Source organism: Pelophylax lessonae, assembly GCF_965119305.1.
Source record: "Pelophylax lessonae genome assembly, chromosome: 4".
NCBI lineage: Eukaryota > Metazoa > Chordata > Amphibia > Anura > Ranidae > Pelophylax > Pelophylax lessonae.
This window is the reverse complement of record NC_138771.1, coordinates 88556356-88578892: the sequence shown is the minus strand read 5'-3', so window position 1 is coordinate 88578892 and position 22537 is coordinate 88556356. Positions and strand designations below refer to the sequence as shown.

Below are 22537 nucleotides of genomic sequence, written 5' to 3'. Positions count from 1 at the left end.
AAAGGTGGTTGTGATATATACATACCTAGAGTGACTATACGCCACATTAGCTCTTTTAGATGCAATGTATCAAAATATGGACCATGGCAACAGTTCACTGCTGTGGAAACAAGTAAAAGTTCCTATTGACACTGTGCTCAATGCATCCAACTGCATCTATCATAAAGTGGTATTGTACCACTGGGAAACAGGTTCACATAATGGAGCTAATTTACTAATGGCTTATTACACTTGCAGCTGAGGGGTGGTAAAACCCCACAGTTGAGCCAGGTTTTTACTGTTTCTCAACCTCTCCCCTTTTAAGCTGGAAAGTCAGATTTGAATGAGTTGGCTTAAGGACAGAACTGTTCTTTTCTGAAGAACCTCTCTAGTTAAGAAGCTTTGTCCAGCTCTGCATGCGACACCTTCAGCTGTACCTTTCCTCTAACATTTGCATTGCCACTTTGCCAGTAATTAGTTTGTATTAGAAGTGGAAACACTCCTTTATGTTTAATCTTTTTTTTATGTTTTCAAAAAAGTATTCAAATTGTTTAAAGAATGTGTACATAATAGGTGTCAAATACATTAGCACAGAAGTGGATATTTAAAAGAGAAAAGACTGATTTGAAGATTTAGAATTATATAAAACCATAGGATATCACCAGAAATTCAGCTAGATTTAAAAGGAAGCCAGGACTATGGTCCATAGGTTCAAGACAGTTTGTATACAATCGGTACATTAGTGATATAAAAATTGTGACATTGTGTTGTAAGGAGGAGCAAAAAATAGAGAGAAGGATAAAAATACCCTTCCTAGATTAAGTATAGAGTAAGATGGGGGGGGCGGGGGGGGGGGGGTAGACAAGATACAAACAAGAAGGCGTGGGGTGGGGGGGGCTGGAGTTGGGGAGAGTAAGCAGGAAATAGGCAATACAGGCCAGTCACTCACATGGGGATTTCTCAGTGCAGCGTAGGCAGTTGGTACCAAGTCGCCCCCCAGAAAAGTTATATATATATATATATATATATATATATATATATATATATGAGTAAAACTGAGAGGAATATCTGACATACATCCAGATTGTCTGGGTAATCTGAAATGTGTCTGAATTGCCATTTTTCCTAGAGACCATCTGTTCACATATGGCATCCAGTTCACAAGCCCACTCCACTAGGCTTATACCAGGGTCTAGCAATAATGCTTTGTGCAGCAGTCAGGAAGTGACGCAAGAGGTCTTTTTAAATTTGTATATATGACCCAAGCATCCATGAGAGGATAGTGAGCTGAGGGGTATTCGCTACTTCATTCCCCAGCTACTTATGATGATATATCCCTTGTATTTTGTCCCAGAAGGTGTTGATCAAAGGGCACATACTCCATATGTGGACCATGTTACCAGAGGCAGACTGGCATCTCCAGCAGGTATTCGGAATAGATGGAGAAACACTCCTTTATGATACAATATCTTTTCCTTAAATGACAACATTTTATGTACTGTATATAGGAAAAAATCAGCCATACTCCAAATAGCTCTTCATACAGTAATATCTCCATTCCAAAACCAGCTTTCCTTAATGTGTTTTACCACTTCAAGCTTGCGCATGAGGATAGAATAAGTCCATAGGGGATAAGGGGACTCCTCCTATTCTTGTGAGCAAGCCAAGAGTGATGAAATGCATCAAGGAAGGCTGGTTTTGGGTTGGAGACATTACTACATGCAGTTAACACTCTGATTATTAAAAATACTGCAAGAAGAGCTAGTTGGGAGGTGGCTGATCTTTTCCTATATTCAATGAAGAGTGGAGACAGACTTTGATGGCCAGCACCAGGAGAGGTCAGTCTTGAGCGGAGTTATGGATCTGTGAAAATTTTTTGTATGCTTTAAATGGATTCTGTCCGTAAAAACTAGTGTTAACTTTTAGTATGGCTTTTTTCTTTAACTGGCCATGCAGTCATTAACAAACAGCTTTTTATAAGCAGAACTAAGCTGGAATTTTGTTGCTGAAGTGCATTTGCAATAAAACAATGCAATGTCTATAGCAATGCAAAACATTAGAAATATATAATGTGACATAATGGCTACCTTGAGGCACTTAATAGTCATTAAATGGGTCACTTTTTCAGTTTTTAGGATAAAATTTAACATAAAGTTTATATTTAAAAAAGTAGCGTTTTAATTTAGCCTTCCAACTTACTTTTTATACATGATGAGTAGAGAATAGAAAACAGATCTTGTGAATTGATATATTGCAGTGGGACAATTCAAGGACAGTAGATATCTGCAAATATTGAAAGATTTACTGCTCCCAGTACACCATTTTTTATTGTTGTTTTTGTATTTTTATATTTTTATATTGTATGATTTGTTGCACCCAGTACACCATTTTGGTTTTTTTTTTATTTTCTGTGTTTTTAATATAAAAAGATGCAGAACATCCAGAGATGTGGGTCCACCAAACCTTTTTTGCAGACTAGTACCCCTAAGTGTGTGGCCCTCTGATGTATAAATCAGCATCACACTTGTGTCATTAGAGAAAAGGACCCAAAAAGAATATGAGAACCTTGGCCTGGAACAGGAAGGCTGAAGGGCAGTCTGGTGCCCAGGGAGCAGAACTTATTTATATGTATACAGTATCTCACAAAAGTGAGTACACCCCTCACATTTTTGTAAATATTTTATTCTATCTTTTCATGTGACAACACTGAAGAAATTACACTTTGCTACAATGTAAAGTAGTGAGTGTACAGCTTTTATAACAGTGTAAATGTGCTGTCCCCTCAAAATAACTCAACACACAGCCATTAATGTCTAAACCGCTGGCAACAAAAGTGAGTACACCCCTAAGTGAAAATGTCCAAGTTGGGCCCAATTAGCCATTTTCCTTCCCCGATATCATGTGATATGCTAGTGTTACAAGGTCTCAGGTGTGAATGGGGAGCAGGTGTGTTAAATTTAGTGTTATCGCTCTCACTCTCTCATATTGGTCACTGGAAGTTCAATGTGGCACCTCATGGCAAAGAACTCTCTGAGGATCTGAAAAAAAGAATTGTTACTCTAAATAAAGATGGCCTAGGCTATAAGAAGATTGCCAAGACCCTGATACTGAGCTGCAGCACAGTGGCCAAGACCATATAGCGGTTTACCAGGACAGGTTCTACTCAGAACAGGCCTCGCTATGGTCAACCAAAGAATTGGAGTGCACATGCTCAGCATCATATTCAGAGGTTGTCTTTGGGAAATAGACATATGAGTGCTGCCAGCATTGCTGCAGAGGTTGAAGGAGTGGGGGGTCAGCCTGTCAGTGCCCAGACCATACGCCGCACACTGCATCAAATTGGTCTGCAGGGCTGTCATCCCAGAAGGAAGCCTCTTAGAGATGATGCACAAGAAAGCCCGCAAACAGTTTGCTGAAGACAAGCAGACTAAGGAGATGGATTACTGGAACCATGTCCTGTGGTCTGATGAGACCAAGATAAACTTTTTTTGGTTCAGATGATGTCAAGCGTGTGTGGCGGCAACCAGGTAAGGAATACAAAGACAAGTGTGTCTTGCCTAAAGTCAAGCCTGGTGGTGGGAGTGTCATGGTCTGGGGCTGCATGAGTGCTGTCAGCACTAGGGAGCTACAGTTCATTGAGGGAACCATGAATGCCAACATGTACTGTGACTTACTGAAGCAGAGAATGATCCCCTCCCTTCGGAAACTGGGCCACAGAACAGTATTCCAAAATGATATCGACCCCAAATACACCTCCAAGACGACCACTGTCTTGCTAAAGAAGCTGAGGGTAAAGGAGATGGACTTGCCAAGCATGTCTCCAGACCTAAACCCTATTAAGCATTTATGAGGCATCCTCAAACAGGAGGTGGAGGAGTGCAAGGTCTCTAACATTCACCAGCTCCGTGATGTTGTCATGGAGGAGTGGAAGAGGACTCCAGTGGCAACCTGTGAAGCTCTGGTGAACTCCATGCCCACGAGGGTTAAGGCAGTGCTGGAAAATAATGGTGGCAACACAAATATTGACACTTTGGCCCCAATTTGGACATTTACACTTAGGGGTGTACTCACTTTTGTTGCCAGTGGTTTAGACATTAATCGTTGTGTGTTGAGTTATTTTGAGGGGACAGCAAATTTACACTGTTATACAAGCTGTACACTCACTACTTTACATTATAGCAAAGTGTAATTTCTTCAGTGTTGTCACATAAAAAGTGAGAATAAAATATTTACAAAAATGTGAGGGGTGTACTCACTTTTGTGAGATACTGTACATATTTTGAAGGTCAGAGGAGTCAGAAAACAAACTTTTTACCTCTAGAACTGGTCAAAGGACAAGGGAACATTATCTGTGCATGAAAGAAAGAAGGGTTTCTGTCACTTTAGGAAGGGGGTCTTTACAGTAGGAGTGATCAAGCTGTCGAGTGCACAGTAATGTGTGGAAACACAATAATGCGATTATGAGAGGAATATTTTAATGCGGGGAGTTGATCCAGTTGCCCTTGAGAAGTCACAGAGAATTGTCAACAGATGCCCAAGTGTTTATTTTGCCCTTATCAGGACCACAGCTGAGGGAGATGCTAGATAAGTATGCATGATACCAAAAGATAAAATAGTACAGCAATAGAAAGATAAAAACTTTAGAAAGATAAACCCCAGTACCGATTACTCACTGTGTTCATTCACAGCTGAAGCATAGTAAACTGCGTTTGTGAGCGAACAGGAAGCCACTCAGCACAGGGTACTTCCTATTCGTTCACAAGTGCAGCTGAGGCTGCAAAGAAATTGACTGGAGAATCTCTGTCCTCAGTCCCTTTTTGTCTGCCTCAAAAGTGAGACATCGGACATCTATTTAGACCCCTAATATTTTACCTAAAAAAAAAAAAAATACAATTGTTACAAATAATGTCTGTGCGTGATATATATATATATATATATATATATATATATATATATATACTGTATATACACACACACACGCGTGTGTTTGAGCTTTGGGGTGCACATCCTAACACAAAAGGCCGTTCACACCTATGTGCACAAAAACAATGATCCTTACCAACAACAGCACGAATTTCATCCAGGATCATCTTCTCAGTCTTTGGATGTTGTGCGATCAGAGTTAGCATGAAGTAGAGAGACACGGACATTGTGTCGGGAGCAGCAATCAACATTTCTACAATGCTCTGGTTCACATTCTCAGCAGTTAGGACTCCATGATTCTGCAACAGAAAAATGTAAATGTTCAATGACACGTTATAACAGACACCTTTTATTAAATTAACAAATAATACGTTATAATATTTGAAATTTATTTTTGGGTACGATTCTGCTTGCACTCTGTTTCAGGATTCCTGAGACATTGGGGTTAATTTACTAAACTTGGAGAGTGCAAAATCTGGTGCAGCTCTGCATAGAAACCAATCAGCTTCCAGGTTTTATTGTCAAAGTTTAACCACTTTACCGCTGCTCACTGAAATGCTACTGCAACAAAGTGGTTCGTTATCGTCTGGCGACGAAGACCTACATCGCCAGACACTCCCCTCTCTCGGCGGCATATGTATAGCACTGATTACTGTAGTGGTACCCCCAAAAGTGTCAAAAAGGTCAGTCAAGGGTCCGATCTGTCCGATGCAATGTCGCAGTCCGGCAAAAAAAATCGCAGATCGCCGCCATTACTCGTTAAAAAAAAACCCACCAAAAATGACAGAAATCTTTCCCTTAGTTAGTAAACGCAATAACTTTTGCGCAAACCAATCAAAATAAGCTTATTGCAATTTTTTTTTTACCAAAAATATGTAGGAGAAAACAAATTGGCCTAAAATGATAAAAAATTTTGATTTTTACATTTTTTGGGGGAATTTCATATATAAAAAATTTGAAAAATATTGTTATTTTTTCAAAATTGTCGCTCTTTTTTTGTTTATAGCGCAAAAAGTAAAAATCGCACAGGTGATCAAATACCACCAAAAGAAAGCTCTGTTTGTGGGAAAAAAGGACGTAAATTTTGTTTGGGTACAGCGTCGCATGACCGCGCAATTGTCAGTTAAAGTCGCACAGTGCCGAATCACAAAAAGTGGCCCAGACGTAAGACAGCAAAATCCTCCGGTGGTAAAGTGGTTAATTGAACAAGCTGAAGGCAGAAGCTGATTGGATACTATGCACAGCTGCATCAAATTTTGCACTCTCTAGCTTTAGTAAATCAACCCCATTGCCTCTTTAGCTGTGCTCATGTTTACTCAAGAAGGTAGCAGAATTCCACACCAATAACTCATATTTAATCAAGTGGACTTAGGTTAATAAAAGGGGATTTATGCTGATCTATTGGAATACACTGAGGTTAATTTATTGAACGCAAACAGGCTGTTCACTTTGCAAGGGCATTTTCTTTTAACTTAGTGTAGTAAAAATTCACTTTTGCAAAGAATATCCAATGCTTGCACGTGATTGGTAGTCCAAAGAGCTTCACCACATTGCTAAGCTAGGAGAAAATTCATTTGAAAAATAAAATTTTACTTGCCAAGTGAAGAGCCTTTTTGCTTTTAGTAAATCAAGCCCAATAAATCATATATTTATGTTATTTTTAATTTTTTTTAAACTCCACACACCTGTGCAAAGATTAGCTCAGAAGCAAAATCAAGTTGCTCATCTAGTTTGTCTGAAGCTGAAAGCTCCCGTCGCTTTTGTTCAATGAGAATTTCAACAGCCTTTTTCAAGTCATTTCTAGGGTACACAAAAATGAGATTACTTTCAGAACTAGTGTAATTATTTTTAAATTGATACAGTTACATTCACTGCAGGAAGACCTTTGTTTAGACACCAAGAACTCACGCTGATTTCTCATACTTCTTGTAGAGCCAGGAAAATTTAAAGAAAATGTCAGGTTTCAGAATAAGGGTTTCCCATGCATCAAAGTATTTCTGGATCTTCAGGACAATTTCATTTTCTGAAAGAAGACAACATCTGTGATAAAATTGACACATGTGTAAGCCATGACCAAACATTACTACATGCATGAACTCTTCTCATGTACAATATTGTACAATACAAGCTCAAGGAAATAAAATTAAAGACTATGTCCTCTCTTAAAAAAACAATATTTTGGTTTCTTCATTTGGGAACATTCACCCCAAAAAATTAGCCTCAGGGCCCTTCAGGAGCCTTGGGGGCCATTGCCATTTCCTGCACTGCGTGGGACTGAGCGGTCAATTAATGAAATGACCGAAGCAATTTCAGTTTTTCTTTAGTTAAGGGCTTGTATGATAAGAATATATAAAATAGGAAATGATTTATATTCAGAAAAAATAAAAAACAATACATTTTTCAGGTTCATTGCAGATAATATTGCTGAGCATCTAGCTATCTGCATGTAACAGCTGTAACTAATTACTATGTAACAAAATACTTACATTGTTTCTATGAATGAGGCTCCTGAGGCTTTTGGACTCAGGCCAGGACCTTAACTATGAAACTGAGAAAGGGTCCCAGCATAGGGCGTGCGTGGGAGAAAGCTAGCTGGGGAGAGAAGGAGGAATCTAGTGCATATTAGGCACTATGTGGAGGTTAAAACTGAAATGATATCAAAGGCAAAATCAAAAATGACAGATATGATGCAGTCTGTCACCAGCATTAACCCCTAGGCGCGGAGCGCAATCAAATATGCGGCCTCTCAGCGGCCGGGCCTTGGTACCAAGCGGCCGCATATTTGCGTGCACTAGCACCGATAGAGCTGTGCCAAGAGCGTGCGCCCTGTGTGCTCCTGAAACAGTGATTGGCAGCTCATGAAAAGCTCCCAATTGTTACTTGAGATTGGGAGTTTTCTGAACATGTGACCGCCGTAACAGCCAATCACGGTGGTCATATGGTTCCAAGCCTTGCCCTGCCTCCTGGAATTCACAACCTCTCAAAGTGCCAAAGGGTTAACCAAGGAGCCCATGTTTTTCCTGAACCTCCTGTAACTTTATTTTTTTTTATCTGTTGATTCTGCTGTTATTTTCCAACTTCCTTTAAAGCAGTGGTCCTCAATCCTGGTCCTCAGGGCCCACTAACAGGCCAGGTTTGCAAGATAACTAAATTACATCCCAGGTGATATCATTTGCTGCTCAGTGATTGCAGTACTCTAGTCTGCATCTCCCCAAGGTAATACTTAAAACCTGGCCTGTTAGTGGGCCCTGAGGACCAGAGTTGAGGACCACTGCTTTAAAGGACCAAGCTGTGCAACCAAAGTGGAATTCAGAGGGTTGAGCCAAACCATTTAACACTGACAGGGGTGCTTACAATGGTCAGCTTTTAGTCATTTATGTATAACCTTTATTTTGTCCCAAAAGGAAACCGTTACCGTACCTGCTTAAAAAGTGTCTGATGGAATTAGGCTTTAATTTGTTAGCCACCTATGTAGGGTCCTGTTATATCTACTAGTCCATCTAACACAGCCCTCTCTAATGCTGCAATGGTGTTGTCCAAGGGTGACTCTATTGTTCCTCTATAGATAGAGAAGCTACCCTTAACACAGGAAGTGTGTTACCAGTCAGATCACAAAGTGGAAAAAAGCCTTAAAAATTAAATCAAATGCAGCCTTCACTTTTAAGGATTGTTAAGCTGCAATACATTTAAAATGTGTTTTTTGGGATTACTATTGCTTTAACTGCTGCAGGATGTACCTAGTACATCTTTGGTCATTGAGTAGTTAAGTAGTGGCAGATGATCAGTTTACCTAGCCATTACTACTCCCTGGATTGCATCAAACATTTTGTCATAAAGAATAATTTCACCTGGATCTGACCACAGATTCACCAGAATAAGTTGCATTTGCCCAACATCAGCCCAACCTCTGAATTCTTCATTAAGATCCCTAAGAAGAGTAAAAATAAAACACTCTTTCTCGCTGTGTTGTGAAGCTCCATAAACTCATTTAATCTGTCCACAATGGTTGCTGAACTATTCACCATTTCAAAGTGTGAATCAATGACTTTTACATGGATTCCTAAGGAAGCCCCAGTGTGCTTGATCCCACTTGGTCACTGCTGCACACATTGGCCACACCTTCACTGTAAATGAGGATTTTAGCATCTACACACCATCATTTTATTCAACTCTCAGGGTTTTTAACAGTGTAAATTTTATGAACAACAGATACAAAAACTGACAAGCTTAATAAATATGCCCCTCTGCTTTGCCTGTATTAGCCTGCAGCTCTGTACAATTGTATTTATAACCCTTCAGCAATTTATTGAAAGGTAGTTTTTATGTACCCCATTTCCTCTTGCATCAATATGTCTATAACAGATTAAGGGCTCTTTCACACGGGCGGTCCGATCAGATCCGCCTGTCAGTTTTTTAGGCGGATCTGATCGGATCCTCCATGCAGCTCTATGGGGCAGCGGGTGTCAGCGGAGGTGACCTCCGCTGACACCCGCTGCCATCCGCATCCGATCCTGTGCTGAAATCTGGACGGATGGAAACCCTATTTTTCCATCCGTTCAGTAATCGGAGCGGAGCGGATCTGATGAGAGCGGACAAGCGGTCCGCTCTCCTCCGATCCCCCATAGAGGGCAGCGGGTGCTGAGACACCTCCCTCTCCGCTCTGCAAGCGGAGACGGAGCTGTCATCCGCCCGGCTCAGCGGGATCGCGGATCGATCCCCGCTGAGCAACACGGATCCGCCTGCGGAGGCGGACCGTGTGAAAGAAGCCTTAGTGAGTTGGCACTGCTTGTAGTGTAAATACACTCTGTATATGGAGAGCTCAAGATTAGCATCCAGCTGCTTGTAAAGTCTTTATTGGATTTCTCAAAACAAGCAAACAAAACAGTTTTCTTCAGCAAAAAATAACATAAACAGTCCATAATACTGGTTTCATGAAAAAAAAAAAAAAAAAAAAACAATGGCTCACCACCAATATACCAGTCTCATACCAAGGTTTGGTACCACAAAGGGCACAGCAGTTCAGCAAAAAGCCTCAGTTGCCAGACAGTCCACACTTGCACATAGCTGTGAACCACTTCACTCCATCCAACAGACACCTGCTGGCCATTTCCTCTTCCATTTTTGAACTCTAATACAGATGGGTAACCAGCTGGAGTACCCATCTGTATTAGTGCTCCAGTACTCAGAAATGTTTCTTGAACTGTTCCTTAAAAGGACCACAACCCAAATAGTGGGGAAATATCTCCAGTCCAGGACCCATCCCTGGCGTACTGTACAACTGCTTTCATAATGTAAGTCACAGTCTATTTGAAAAAAAAAAAATCTAGACACCTCATTATCCTGGTTCAAAAATATGTATAGATTAGGCTTATTTTTATTAATTAGATCTATAGCAAGCTGATTGCCATGGCATTGCTTCAATCCCATACCTTAGCTTTCCGCTCCTACTATTCTGTAACTGCACTTGCACCTTGCATAGAGAATAATGGCCAGCACCAGAGACTCTGGAGATACTCCATCTTTCTCTTGGAAATATTCTAAAGCATGCCCAGGACAGAAAAGGGCAAAGTTGAGCTGTGAAACTGGCCCATAATTATTGAAATGTGGTTCAATACAGATGTTCTGGCTTACATACCGTCAGTAGGAATTCTTAGGAAGAGGTTGTTAGAGGTGTCAAACATGATGAGTCTCATGAGCCTGAGCACATTTACATTTCCCAATTGATCAGTGACGTCAGACAGTTTTGCCAGGAATCGTTTGGTGGACTTCATACAGTGTTCTGTAGTCTGGATAAGTCCAGGCCCAGACAGAGCTGAAAGAAGAAATGTAGAGAAGTAGGAAACTCATCTATTTCATATTTGCAGACCTAATTGCTCTATACTTCCAAACCAGTTAGTGAATATGAGGCACTAATTCAATATACAGCGGTACAATTTTCCATAATTAACTGTCTTCCCTGCAGATTTTGTTCATTAGTAGTTTTTCGTCAGCTTCGTTTAACGAGTTTTGTGACACACAGTACAGTATAAACAGCTTATAAACAAGCTATTTCTGTAACTCTAATGGTTGTGTGTGTTTTCTAGAATTATTCATATCAGTGAGAGGCCAAATTACTCATTTTTTATTGTTAACATGCTGTGTTTACACATCACCTATTACAGTTCTATGCAATGACCAGAAAGGCACCCATGCAATGCACACAAGGACTATTAGATCACCGTACATTTGTTTATTAACCACTTCAATACAGGGCACTTTCACCCCCTTCCTGCCCAGGCCAATTTTCAGCTTTCAGCGCTGTCACACTTTGAAAAACAATTGTGCAGTCATACAACACTGTAACCATATGATTTTTTATTATCAGATAGAGCTTTCTTTTGGTGGTAATCTATCACCATTGGGCTTTTTATTTTTTGCTAAACAAACAAAGAAAGATTGAACATTTTTTAAAAAAAATATGTTTTTCTTAGTTTCTGTTATAACATTTAGCAAATAAGTATTTTTTCTCCTTTACTGATGTGTGCTGATGAGGCTGCACTGATGGGCGACAATTTGGAGACACTGATGAGCCTGCGCTGATAGATGGCACTGATGGGCACTGATAGGTGGCACTGATGAGGCTGCACTAATAGGTGGCACTGATGAGGCAGCATTGATGGGCACTGATGAGGCAGCACCAATGGGCACTGATGAGGCAGCACCGATGGGCACTGATAGGCAGGACTGATGGGCACTGATAAGCAGCACTGATGGGCACTAATTGGCACTGATAGGGCTGAACTGACAATTAGTGTAAATGTGCCCTTTCAGAATTGCTTAGAGAGATTGTTCCCTTGGCATACTTCCTTAGTGAGTGCCACATCCCTAAAAATTTGGAACAAATCAAAGAAAGTTCCCCTGTTGGTGTACACCAACAGGGGAACTTTCTTTGATTTGTTCCTGTCAGAATTGCTAGTTACTGACTCTCCTCTTCTTACGCTATGACAGAGCATGGGGAAAAGAATGCTGACAACCAGCAAGTTTGTTTATATGTGATCGGCTGTGATTGGAGACAACTGATCACATGGTAGAGGGCTGCTGTGATTGGCCCCCTCACCGTGAATATAGAGCTCAGCAGATGCACGCCCCAGGGGGCAGGGGTTTTGGGAGGACCTCCATGTACACCCTCCCAGAACTGGACGACTGTGCTGCAGCCGTCTTTTGGCTATAGTGCGGTCAGGAAGTGGTTAATGCTCTACGCACCCTGAAAAACCTTTTACACAAGACTGATTGGGTGCATCAAACTCACTAATTTAAACACTGACATTTTTCTGAATGTATAGCATTTACTAATCAGGAAGTATCAAGTTGTACAATGTGAATGAATATGTAGCAAACCTCAGCTATATATTTTTTCCCTAAGCATGTAATTGTACAGCTACTTAATTCAACTTAATTGAAGGGACAGCAAACCTAAATCACAGGACTGTGATATGTGAAATAACTATAGTTTAGACTTCTCAATACATGCCAGCATTTCATTTTTGAGAATTTAAAACTCAACTCCAGCTAAACATGAATTTGAACAGCAACTCAAGCCAAATTGTAACATTTGTAGCTGAAGCACTTACAGTGTAAAGGAACTGCTCTGCCTGCCTGTTAAAAGGTTTGAACATCATCTTTTGAGCTTTCCTCCCTTGCTGTGATCTATAGCTTTAAAGCCTAAGGAAATGGTAGTAACTGCGGGGAGTATGGCTACTTTTAAAAGACTTGGACAAACATCTCAAGGATCAAAACATTCAGGGGTATGAGAAACGGTTCACACCTGTACAGGTTGAACTGGATGGACTATTGTCTTTATTCAACCTCAACTACTATGTAACTATGTAAGATATTAAAGCTATACAGTTTTATGCACTCACTGCTATTGCCTAGCCTCCTGTGGCCTTGTGGACAGCTGTGGACAGTGGACATGGGCATACTGGTGAAACCTGCTCTTAGAAATTGATCTCCTAACTGTTCATCATATTACAGGGGCAAGGGCACTATGGCTACATTTTGAAGTGCAGGGGTTGGCATATATCTTGCATTAACAGAAAATGTATAGTTTTGGGGGAAAGAATAAACAGTAAAAACTTGGATTGTGAGCATAATTCAATAATTCATTCTGGAAACATGCTTCTAATCTAAAGTACTCATACATCAAAGTGAATTTCCCCATTAGGAAATAATGGAAACTCAGATGATTCATTCTACAACCATTTTTTTCATAAGGCCTTCAGTTTTGTAGTCCATATAAAAAGATTATACCAATGTGATAGGTTGTGTACCCATAAAATGTCCATCCACAAATGGCGCCTCCACAAAGGGGATTAGAAGCAAAATGCAGCAGGAGCTACAGGGTATAAAAGAGAAGAGAGGCGCCTCTAAGTGTAGCAATATGGTTACAATTAATGAAGGTAAAACATTTAGCAACTCAAATGGTTGATGAATAAAGGAGGCACATCTAAGTAAGCAGGTATCCCGGGGTAAAGCTGTCCACATAGACCATCCTCCGCACCACCGGCTCTCACAGCTGTCAGTCTGCAATCATGACCAGGAAGACTATCCTGCAGTAGAGCGAGGAGGAGCGTAGCATGGAAGGGATGATGTTGATGGCGGTGCGGAGGATGTTCTATGTCACAGGTGTCAAACACAAGGCCCGCGGGCCGAATCCGGCCCTCCAGGTCATTTCATGTGGCCCTTGCACCTCTCCTCCAGCTGCTGCATCTCCCTCATCTCTGCCCCCCCCTTGTCTCAGCGGACGGCAGCAGAGAGGAGAGAACTCCTCTGCCAGATCCTGTGCCGCCCCCTGCAGCTGCAGAGAGGACCCCCCCCCCCAATTCAGCAGTTGGCAGCAGAGAGGAGGTCACAACTCCTCCTACAGATCCTGCACCTCTCTGTGCAGCCACTTCTCTCTGCTTCCACTGGTCTCAGCATTCAGAAGACTCTGGCAGCTGACTCTAGCCCTCCTCCAGACCCTGCAGTTGCTGCTTCCATCTTCTTCCCAGTAGGAGCACATGGTAAAGAGATGCACTATGATATAAGGGAGGGTGGGGGATCTTGACTTCTGATAGTGGTGGGCTACAGATAGAAATGGCTCTCCGAGGGCGACCATAATGGTGATGCGGCCCGCGATGAAATTGAGTTAGACACCCCTGGTCTATGTGGACAGCTTTACCCCGGATGCCTACATACTTAGATGTGCCTGTTTTAATCATCAACCATGTAAGCTGCTAAATATTCTACCTTCATTAAATGTAACCATATTGCTACACTTAGAGGCACCTCGTTTCTCTTTTATACTCAGTTGTGATGTGACACTACTTGTTTATCAAGACATCGCTCGTTTATCAAGTCAAAGATATAAAAATGTTTTTATTTGTCTTGCAAAACACTTTCAGACCAAGTTACTCTCAATCCAAGGTTTTACTGTATGTCTATTCAGAATGTATCATTCACTATCTACATCCAAAATGATACATATTTCAAATATAAGAAAGGAACTTTTTGTATACCTAAATATTACACACCATCAGATTCTGTAAAATCACATTGAATTTATTATTGTCATAGTAAAAATATATTTACATAAACGTAATATTATGACACATTATTTTAGACATCTATTACATTTTGTTTCAACATCAATTGTTAAGTATCTTACCACTAGTGATATAGCCATTATGATGTTGCTTGATTCTGACATAAATTGCATGTGTAATAATTTAGTTTACATTATTCATTTGCTCACATACAGCGGCAACACAAGATGACTGATTTCCATTAAAAAACAGTCTTTATACGGTAGCTTTTGCACTGATTCTTTTTTTGTGTCACAGTTATCGGCCATAATGAGCAGTGCAAAGAGAAGAAACAATATAGCTAACATGCATTGTAAAGGATACAATAAAGTTTTCAACTTCATGCAAATTGCCAAACAGTGTCAAAATAGCCACAAAGCATAGTTTGCGGCCTTCTTTTTGATAGCAGCATACTGTATTGTGTACAAAGTATAACAAAATGTAAACCCAGAGTTCCCTAAAACAACTCAAGCCACAAACATTCCAGAAATACAGCAATTGTTATGCCATACTGAAAGACCTACTGTGCCATGTTTAAGAGACAACAGACAAGCATATGACACAGTGGTTAAAAACGATGTCATTTTTTTGATTACCGTATATACTCGAGTATAAGCCGAGTTTTTCAGCACATTTTTTTGTGCTGAAAACGTCCCCCTCGGCTTATACTCGAGTCAAGAAAAAAAAAAAAAAGTTCCCGGCCGCTCCGACGTGCTTGAGTTTTAAAAATGGCGCCGCCCGGCGCATACATGTCATTGCGCACGCGCTGCCGCCGCTCGTGTAATTTCGGCTATTCCCGGCGCCGCTCGGGAGAGGCCGGGAATAGCCGAAAGTATACGAGCGGCGGCGGCACGTGCGCAATGACATGTCGGGGCCGGGCGGCGCCATTTTTAAAACGAAGGCGCCTCTGGAACAGGTAAGGGAAACTGCTGCACTACCTGCCATTCTGCAGGGCTGCAGGTATACTACAAGGGATGCAGTGCTGCGGGCATGGTCCACCTGTACCATGCCCACAGCACTGCATCTCCTGTAGTATGCCCACAACCCCGGATCCTCTTGTACCATGCCAGTCACCCTGCATTATCCTGCACCATGCCAGTACCCTGCATTCTACTGTACCATGCCAGTACCCTGCATTCTACTGTACCATGCTAGTACCCTGCATTCTCCTGTACCATGCCAGTACCCTGCATTCACCTGCACCATGCCAGTACCCTGCATTCTCCTGCACCATGCCAGTACCCTGCATTCTCCTGTACCCTGCCAGCCACCCTGCATTCTCCTGCACCATGCCAGTCACCCTGCATTCTCTTGTATCATGCCAGTCACCCTGCATTCTCCTGTACCATGCCAGTACCCTGCATTCTCCTGTACCATGCCCGCCGCCCTGCATTCTCCTGCACCATGCCAGCCAACCTGCATTCTCCTGCACCATGCCAGCCACCCTGCATTCTCCTGCACCATGCCAGTCACCCTGCATTCTCTTGTACCATGCCATTCACCCTGCATTCTCCTGTACCATGCCAGTACCCTGCATTCTCCTGTACCATGCCCGCCGCCCTGCATTCTCCTGCACCATGCCCGCCGCCCTGCATTCTCACCCTAGGCTTATACTCGAGTCAATCATTTTTCCCATCTTTTTGTGGTAAAAGTAGGGGCCTCGGCTTATACTCGGGTCGGCTTATACTCGAGTATATACGGTAAGACCTACCGTAGATTGAAATGTGAGAAGGAGAGAAGTCTATTTTTAACTTTTAGAATATGATATTTCAAATACAGCAGCCATAAATATTGAATATACTTGCATTAGTACTTAGCATGTATGTTCGAGAATGAGATGAAACACAGTTTAACATAAAAACATTTTTTTTTAAATGTATTTAGTCACAGTCAAGAGCCAGAAATATTTCACAGTCATTGCACACTATTAGGCGGCAATGGAAGACAGACACTAGACTAGGTTTTATTATGAAATAAAAATTGAAGGGCTTTTTCAGCGCTATACGTGTCAGGGCACCAACGGAAGGGGAAGGACTTTAGGACCCAGCATCCATCAGGGTACCAATGGTAGGAGAAGGACTCTAGGACCCAGCATCTCCACCAGCACTTCAGATGGGCCTTTATAAGGAATCCTTTCAGTGGTTGAAGTTGCTGATTGATCTTCAGCTTTTTACCTGTGTTCCTGTGATTCCTTGCTCCTGTGATCCTTAGATACCGACCTGGCTTATTCCTGACCTGCCTCTTGCATGCTTCATTCCTTGACCCCGGCTTGTCTTACAGATACCTCCTGCCTGCTTCTTGTGTTTGATCTCGGCTTCCCACCTGTCTGCTCTGTTACCAACCTGGCTCCTGTTCCTGGCTTTTACTGACTATTCTTTTGACACAGTATTTCTACAGACCTCTTATACCTCACAGGGGCCATCTGCTTGCAGACTCAATACATCAGCAGTATCCCTGAGTCCTCCTGCAAGCAACTCCTCAGGTCACCTGTTCTACTTTGTGCCCAACTCCTCCTGTCTCACCTCCAGGGGAGTCCAGAACTTAGCCGCAAGGAAAGCCCTCTCTCCATTGGCCTCAAGCACCCTGTACATGACAGTATCAATCAGCCATTATGTCTGAGGCCGAGAGAGGTGCTTCCACGCTTGAAGCTCTATGTCAACAGATGACTGCCCTGACACAAGCAGTCATGAACCTGTAAGGTGGCTACTTCCAGCTTAAGGGGCATCTCCATACCATCACTGCTTTGATGACTACTGCTGAGCCAAATCCAGCCACAAGCTCCTCCCCTTTGACAGCACCCTCCAGTTCAGCTGCTGCAACTCTACCTGCTGTGGTGCTGCCTCCTCCAGAACCCAGAGTCCACACGCTTGAGTGCTCTTCCAGGGACCGACGGAGGGTTAAGGCCTTCAAGAATGCCTGTGAACTTTACTTTGCCCTGCAACCCAGGAATTTTGCACTAGATACTTTTAGAGTTGGGTTCAATATCTCCTTCCTATCTGATGAACCACAATCCTGGGCTCAAAACCAGCTTGAACGGAAGGATGAAGTGTTAAACTCTGTTAAACTCTGTCATCTCATTGTTTGAAGCCATGGCGGCATTATATGACAATCCACAGAGAACTGCCACTGCCAAATAGGCACTTTATTCCCCAGTGCAGGGTAGATGACCGGTGGAAGATTACATCGGAGAGTTCCATAGATGGGGCTTTAAAATACCAATTCTGTCTAGGCCTATTCGAGACCCTCAAGGATGAGCTGGCCAGGTCTGAGGCTCCGGCTACATTCAAAGTTCTTATCCAAGTTTCCATGCAATTGGATAGGCACCTGCAGAAGCCCTGTCTACCGACCCGCTTTGACCCCAGAAGAAAGAGAACGCAGACGACTAATCAAATTGTGCATCTATTGTGGAGCTACAGGCCACTTCCTACATAACTGTCCCATTCGGCCAAGTAAATCCAGACACCCGCACCCTTCATATCTCCAGCTTTTTGGGACGGTGTCTACTCACATAATTCTTCCTATCTCTTTGTAAGTCGCTAGAAGGGAGGTCAAACTGAGGGCAATCATTGATTCAGGAGCTTGCAGCTGCTTCTTAGATATCAATCTTGCCAAATACTTACAGAATCTTCTCCAGCTCAGGAAACAAAGACTGGACATACACCTTGCTGATGGTACTCCACCTAGCTCAGGGCCCATTACCCAAGAGACTGTCCCTATTATCGCAACCATGGACTCAGGTCATCAGGAGCTACTCTATTATCCATCTGATACCTTGGCTGCAGGCCCACAACCTATTTATTGACTGGTCCAAAGGGAAGGTCATCTTCTCGTCCAGCTACTGTTGCCAACATTGTGGCATCCTCACACAAGTCAATTCTTGTGTGTGTCTAACCATCCAACCCTCAACAAATACCAGTTATATTGTTCCTTCTGTCTACCATGATTTCCTTGATGTCTTCAACAAAAAAAAAGGCGATACCCTGCCTCCGCACTGGTCCAACGACCAGAAATTTGGGCACATCTTCTCACTGTCCGAGGTTGAGTTAGAGGCCTTCAAGCAATATATTAATGAGAACCTAGCCAAGGGTTTCATTCATCCCTCCCCCTAACCTGCCTGGAGCAGACATCTTCTTTGTGGAAAAGAAAGACCACTCCCTACTTTGACTACAGGGAACTCAACAAAATCATCATCAAAAACAGCTTTCCTCTTCCCCCATTCCAAGGTTTTTCTGGAGGTTTTGAGCAGCACGAGTGTTCATAAAGCTGGACTTGAGAGGGGTCTATAACCTGGTCCACATTAGAGAGGGGGGCGAATGGAAGACTGCCATCAGAACCTGCTTTGGGCATTTTTTAAGTAACTTGTGATGTCCTTTGGGCTATGCAATGCTCATGCAACATTCCAACATTTCGTGAACAATATCTTTAGAGACTATCTTGACCTGTTTTTGATCATCTACCTGGACGATGTCCTTATCTTCTCAGCCTCACCTGAACTCCACCGGGACCATGTCAAGAAAGTACTGACTACTCTGCAAAGTCACGGCCTGTACGCCAAAGGGAAAAAGTGCGTTCAAGAAGCAGTCCATCCAATTCTTGGAACTCAATCTCCACTGAGGGGATTTCCATGGATCCTCTAAAGGTCTCCCTCAGACAGAAAGGGAGTCTAAAAATTCATTGGCTTCACCAAATTTTACGGGAGGTTGATCAAAGGCTTTTCGACCATCATTTCTCCGATCACTCAACTCACCCGCTTTCATACTCCTTTCCTTTGGAACCAGGAAGCCCAGGCATCCTTTGAATGCCTGAAAACCCAGTTTGCCTCCACTCCAGTATTGCAACACCCGGACCCAGCACTCCCTTTCGTTCTTGAGGTAAACGCTTGTAATGGAAAGGGTATTCACCCGAAGAAAGCTCCTGGGAACCCAAAGCCAATGTACATGCCCCCAGACTCCCCTGAGAGTTTCACACCAAATACCCAGAGAAAATTGCCAAAATAGGCATCCGGAGCCTGCCCATTGGAGGGGGGGGCACTGTCAGGGCACCAGCGGCAGGGGAAGGACTCTAGGACCCAGCATCCATCAGGGTACCAATGGTAGGAGAAGGACTCTAGGACCCAGCATCTCCACCAGCACTTCACATGGGCCTTTATAAGTAAGCCTGCCAGTGGTTGAAATTGCTTATTAATCTTCTGTTTTTTACATGTTTTCATGTGATTCCTTGCTTCTGTGATCCTCAGTTATGACCTAACTTGTTCCTAACTTGGCTCTTGCCTGCTCCAGTCCTCGACCCCAGCTTGTCTTACAGATACCCTCTGCCTGCTTCTTGATTTTGATCTCGGCTTCCCACCTGAATTTGTCTGCTCTGTTACCTACCTGGCTCCTGATCCTGGCTGGCTTGTACCGACTATCCTTCTGACACAGTGATTCTACAGACCTGTCACCGCTCACAGGCGCCATCTGCCTGCAGCCTCTGCTCAAAACATCAGCAGTATCCCTGAGTCCTCCTGCAAGCTACTCTGCAGGCGACCTGTGTTACTTTGTGCCCGACTCCTCCTGTCTCACCTCCAGGGCAGTCCTGAACTTAGCCGCAAGGGAAGCCCTCTCTTCACTGGCCTCAAGCACCTGGTATGTGATATAAATCAGAAAAACAGATTTGCTAGACAGTATGTACTGCTTTTGTGCTAAGATGCAATGTCAGAGGGAGAGAGTAGATTTAATCTGGAGTAAACAAATAGCAATGTCTTTTTGTCTGGGATTGAAGACCAAAATGAATGACATTATGAAGCTGATAACAGAAGCCATATATCACTCATAAAAAAAAGAAAACAATGTATTTGGAATTATTTACTTACATGCATACACATAAACATATATAACATATATAAACATATATAACATTATATGCATACACATAAACATATATACAGTACCTACAGTTTTGCCTAGCATTCCATTTTAAACAGGTTTATATGAATCCCAAATATTAAATTAAAATGTATTTGTACTGAGACACTTTATAAAAATAAACAGATTTGGTTGACAGCAGATTTCGGGTTGTCCCGAAAAAAGTAATAGAGGAGAAATTTAACAATGGGGACACTGGTTCTGGTAACCTGGGGGTCCCCAAAGAATTCCCTTAATTTGTAGGGATTTCCTCTCACTTCCTGTTTGGCTATGGGACAGGAAGTGAAGGGAAATCTTTGCAATGGGATACAGATGGCAAAAAAAAAAAAATCTGACAGGGGTTATAATCCTCCCTTGCTCTATCCAAAATGAAAAAAAAAAAATACCCATTGTTCTACTTTTATTATAAAAAGGCTCGTTGTAACCACGGGAAAAAAGATTGCACAAATTATTAACACAGAGTTTAGGAGTGTTTTATATTACACAAATATTAGAGGTACAAACTGAGATTGTGTTTTTTCAATTTAAGAAATCCCTATTAATCCACACTATTTAAATAGTGTATACCCCAAATTTGCGATTGTGCAATTACATGCAAGTAGACCCAAAAGATCAATTGCAGGCAGCACAATGTAGCCTGCATCAAAGCCAAAAAAAATTCAAACTGAGGTACAGCAGCATTTTTTACTCTTTTAATGACAATGCACAGTAACATGACCAGGGCTTTTTTTTTTTTTTAATTCAGTACTGCGTTACTTTAACTGGCAATTGTTCGGTCATGCAACACTGTACACAAGAATTCATTTATATCATTTTTTTTCACACAACTTGAGCTTTCTTTTGGTGGTATTTTATCACCACTGGGTTTTTTTTATTTTAAATATACGAAAAAAAGAACAACAATTTGGAAAAAAAAAACACATTTTCTTCTCTCTGTTATAAAACATATCACACACACACACAAAAAAAAAATCTAGTTTCTTCATAAATTTAGGCCAAAATGTATTCTGCTACATGTCTTTGGTATAAAAAGAAATCCCAATAGGTTTAAATAATTTAGTTTGTGTGAAAGTTATGGTGTCTACAAACTATAGTATACAGTGTCTTGTGAAAGTATTCGGCCCCCTTGAGCTTCAAACATAAAGATATAAAACTAATTTTTTGTGAAGAATCAACAACAAGTGGGGCACAATCATGAAGTGGAACGAAATTTATTGGATATTTCAAACTTTGTTAACAAATAAAAAACTGAAAAATTGGGCGTGCAAAATTATTCAGCCCCTTTACTTTCAGTGCAGCAAACTCTCTCCAGAAGTTCAGTAAGGATCTCTGAATGATCCAATGTTGACCTAAATGACAAATGATGATAAATAGAATCCACCTGTGTGTAATCAAGTCTCCGTATAAATGCACCTGCACTGTGATAGTCTCAGAGGTCCGTTTAAAGCGCAGAGAGCATCATGAAGAACAAGGAACACACCAGGCAGGTCCGAGATACTGTTGTGGAGAAGTTTAAAGCCGGATTTGGATACAAAAAGATTTCCCAAGCTTTAAACATCTCAAGGAGCACTGTGCAAGCGATAATATTGAAATGGAAGAAGTATCAGACCACTGCAAATCTACGAAGACCTGGCCGTCCCTCTAAACTTTCAGCTCATACAAGGAGAAGACTGATCAGAGATGCAGCCAAGAGGCCCATGATCACTCTGGATGAACTGCAGAGATCTACAGCTGAGGTGGGAGACTCTGTCCATAGGACAACAATCAGTTGTATACTGCACAAATCTGGCCTTTATGGAAGAGTGGCAAGAAGAAAGCCATTTCTTAAAGATATCCATAAAAAGTGTAGTTTAACCACTTCAATACAGGGCACTTTCACCCCCTTCCTGCCCAGGCCAATTTTCCCCTTTTAGCGCTGTTGCATTTTGAATGACAACTGCGCGGTCTTGCAACACTGTACCTACACCAAATTTATGTCATTTTCCCCCCACAAATAGAGCTTTCTTTTGGTGGTATTTGATCACCTCTGGGTTTTTTCCTTTTTGCTAAACAAAAAAAAAAGACCGAAAAGTTTGAAAAAAAAAAGTTTTTTTGTTTATGTTATACAATTTTGTAAATAAATATGTTTTT

The 22537-nt window shown here is 41.9% G+C and overlaps 1 protein-coding gene across 3 annotated transcripts in view; it reads right to left on the bottom strand.

The window, feature by feature from the left end:
• Positions 1-22537, bottom strand: part of CYP19A1 (cytochrome P450 family 19 subfamily A member 1) — a 161612-nt gene that overhangs the window by 18679 nt on the left and 120396 nt on the right. For all 3 annotated transcript variants that reach the window (XM_082252824.1, XM_082252823.1, XM_082252825.1), the window contains exons 5-8: positions 10538-10714; positions 6811-6925; positions 6588-6702; positions 5039-5201 (exon numbers count right to left, since the gene is read on the bottom strand). In XM_082252824.1, the coding sequence (XP_082108950.1) occupies positions 5039-5201; positions 6588-6702; positions 6811-6925; positions 10538-10714 (570 nt within the window). The remainder of the gene's footprint in view (positions 1-5038; positions 5202-6587; positions 6703-6810; positions 6926-10537; positions 10715-22537) is intronic.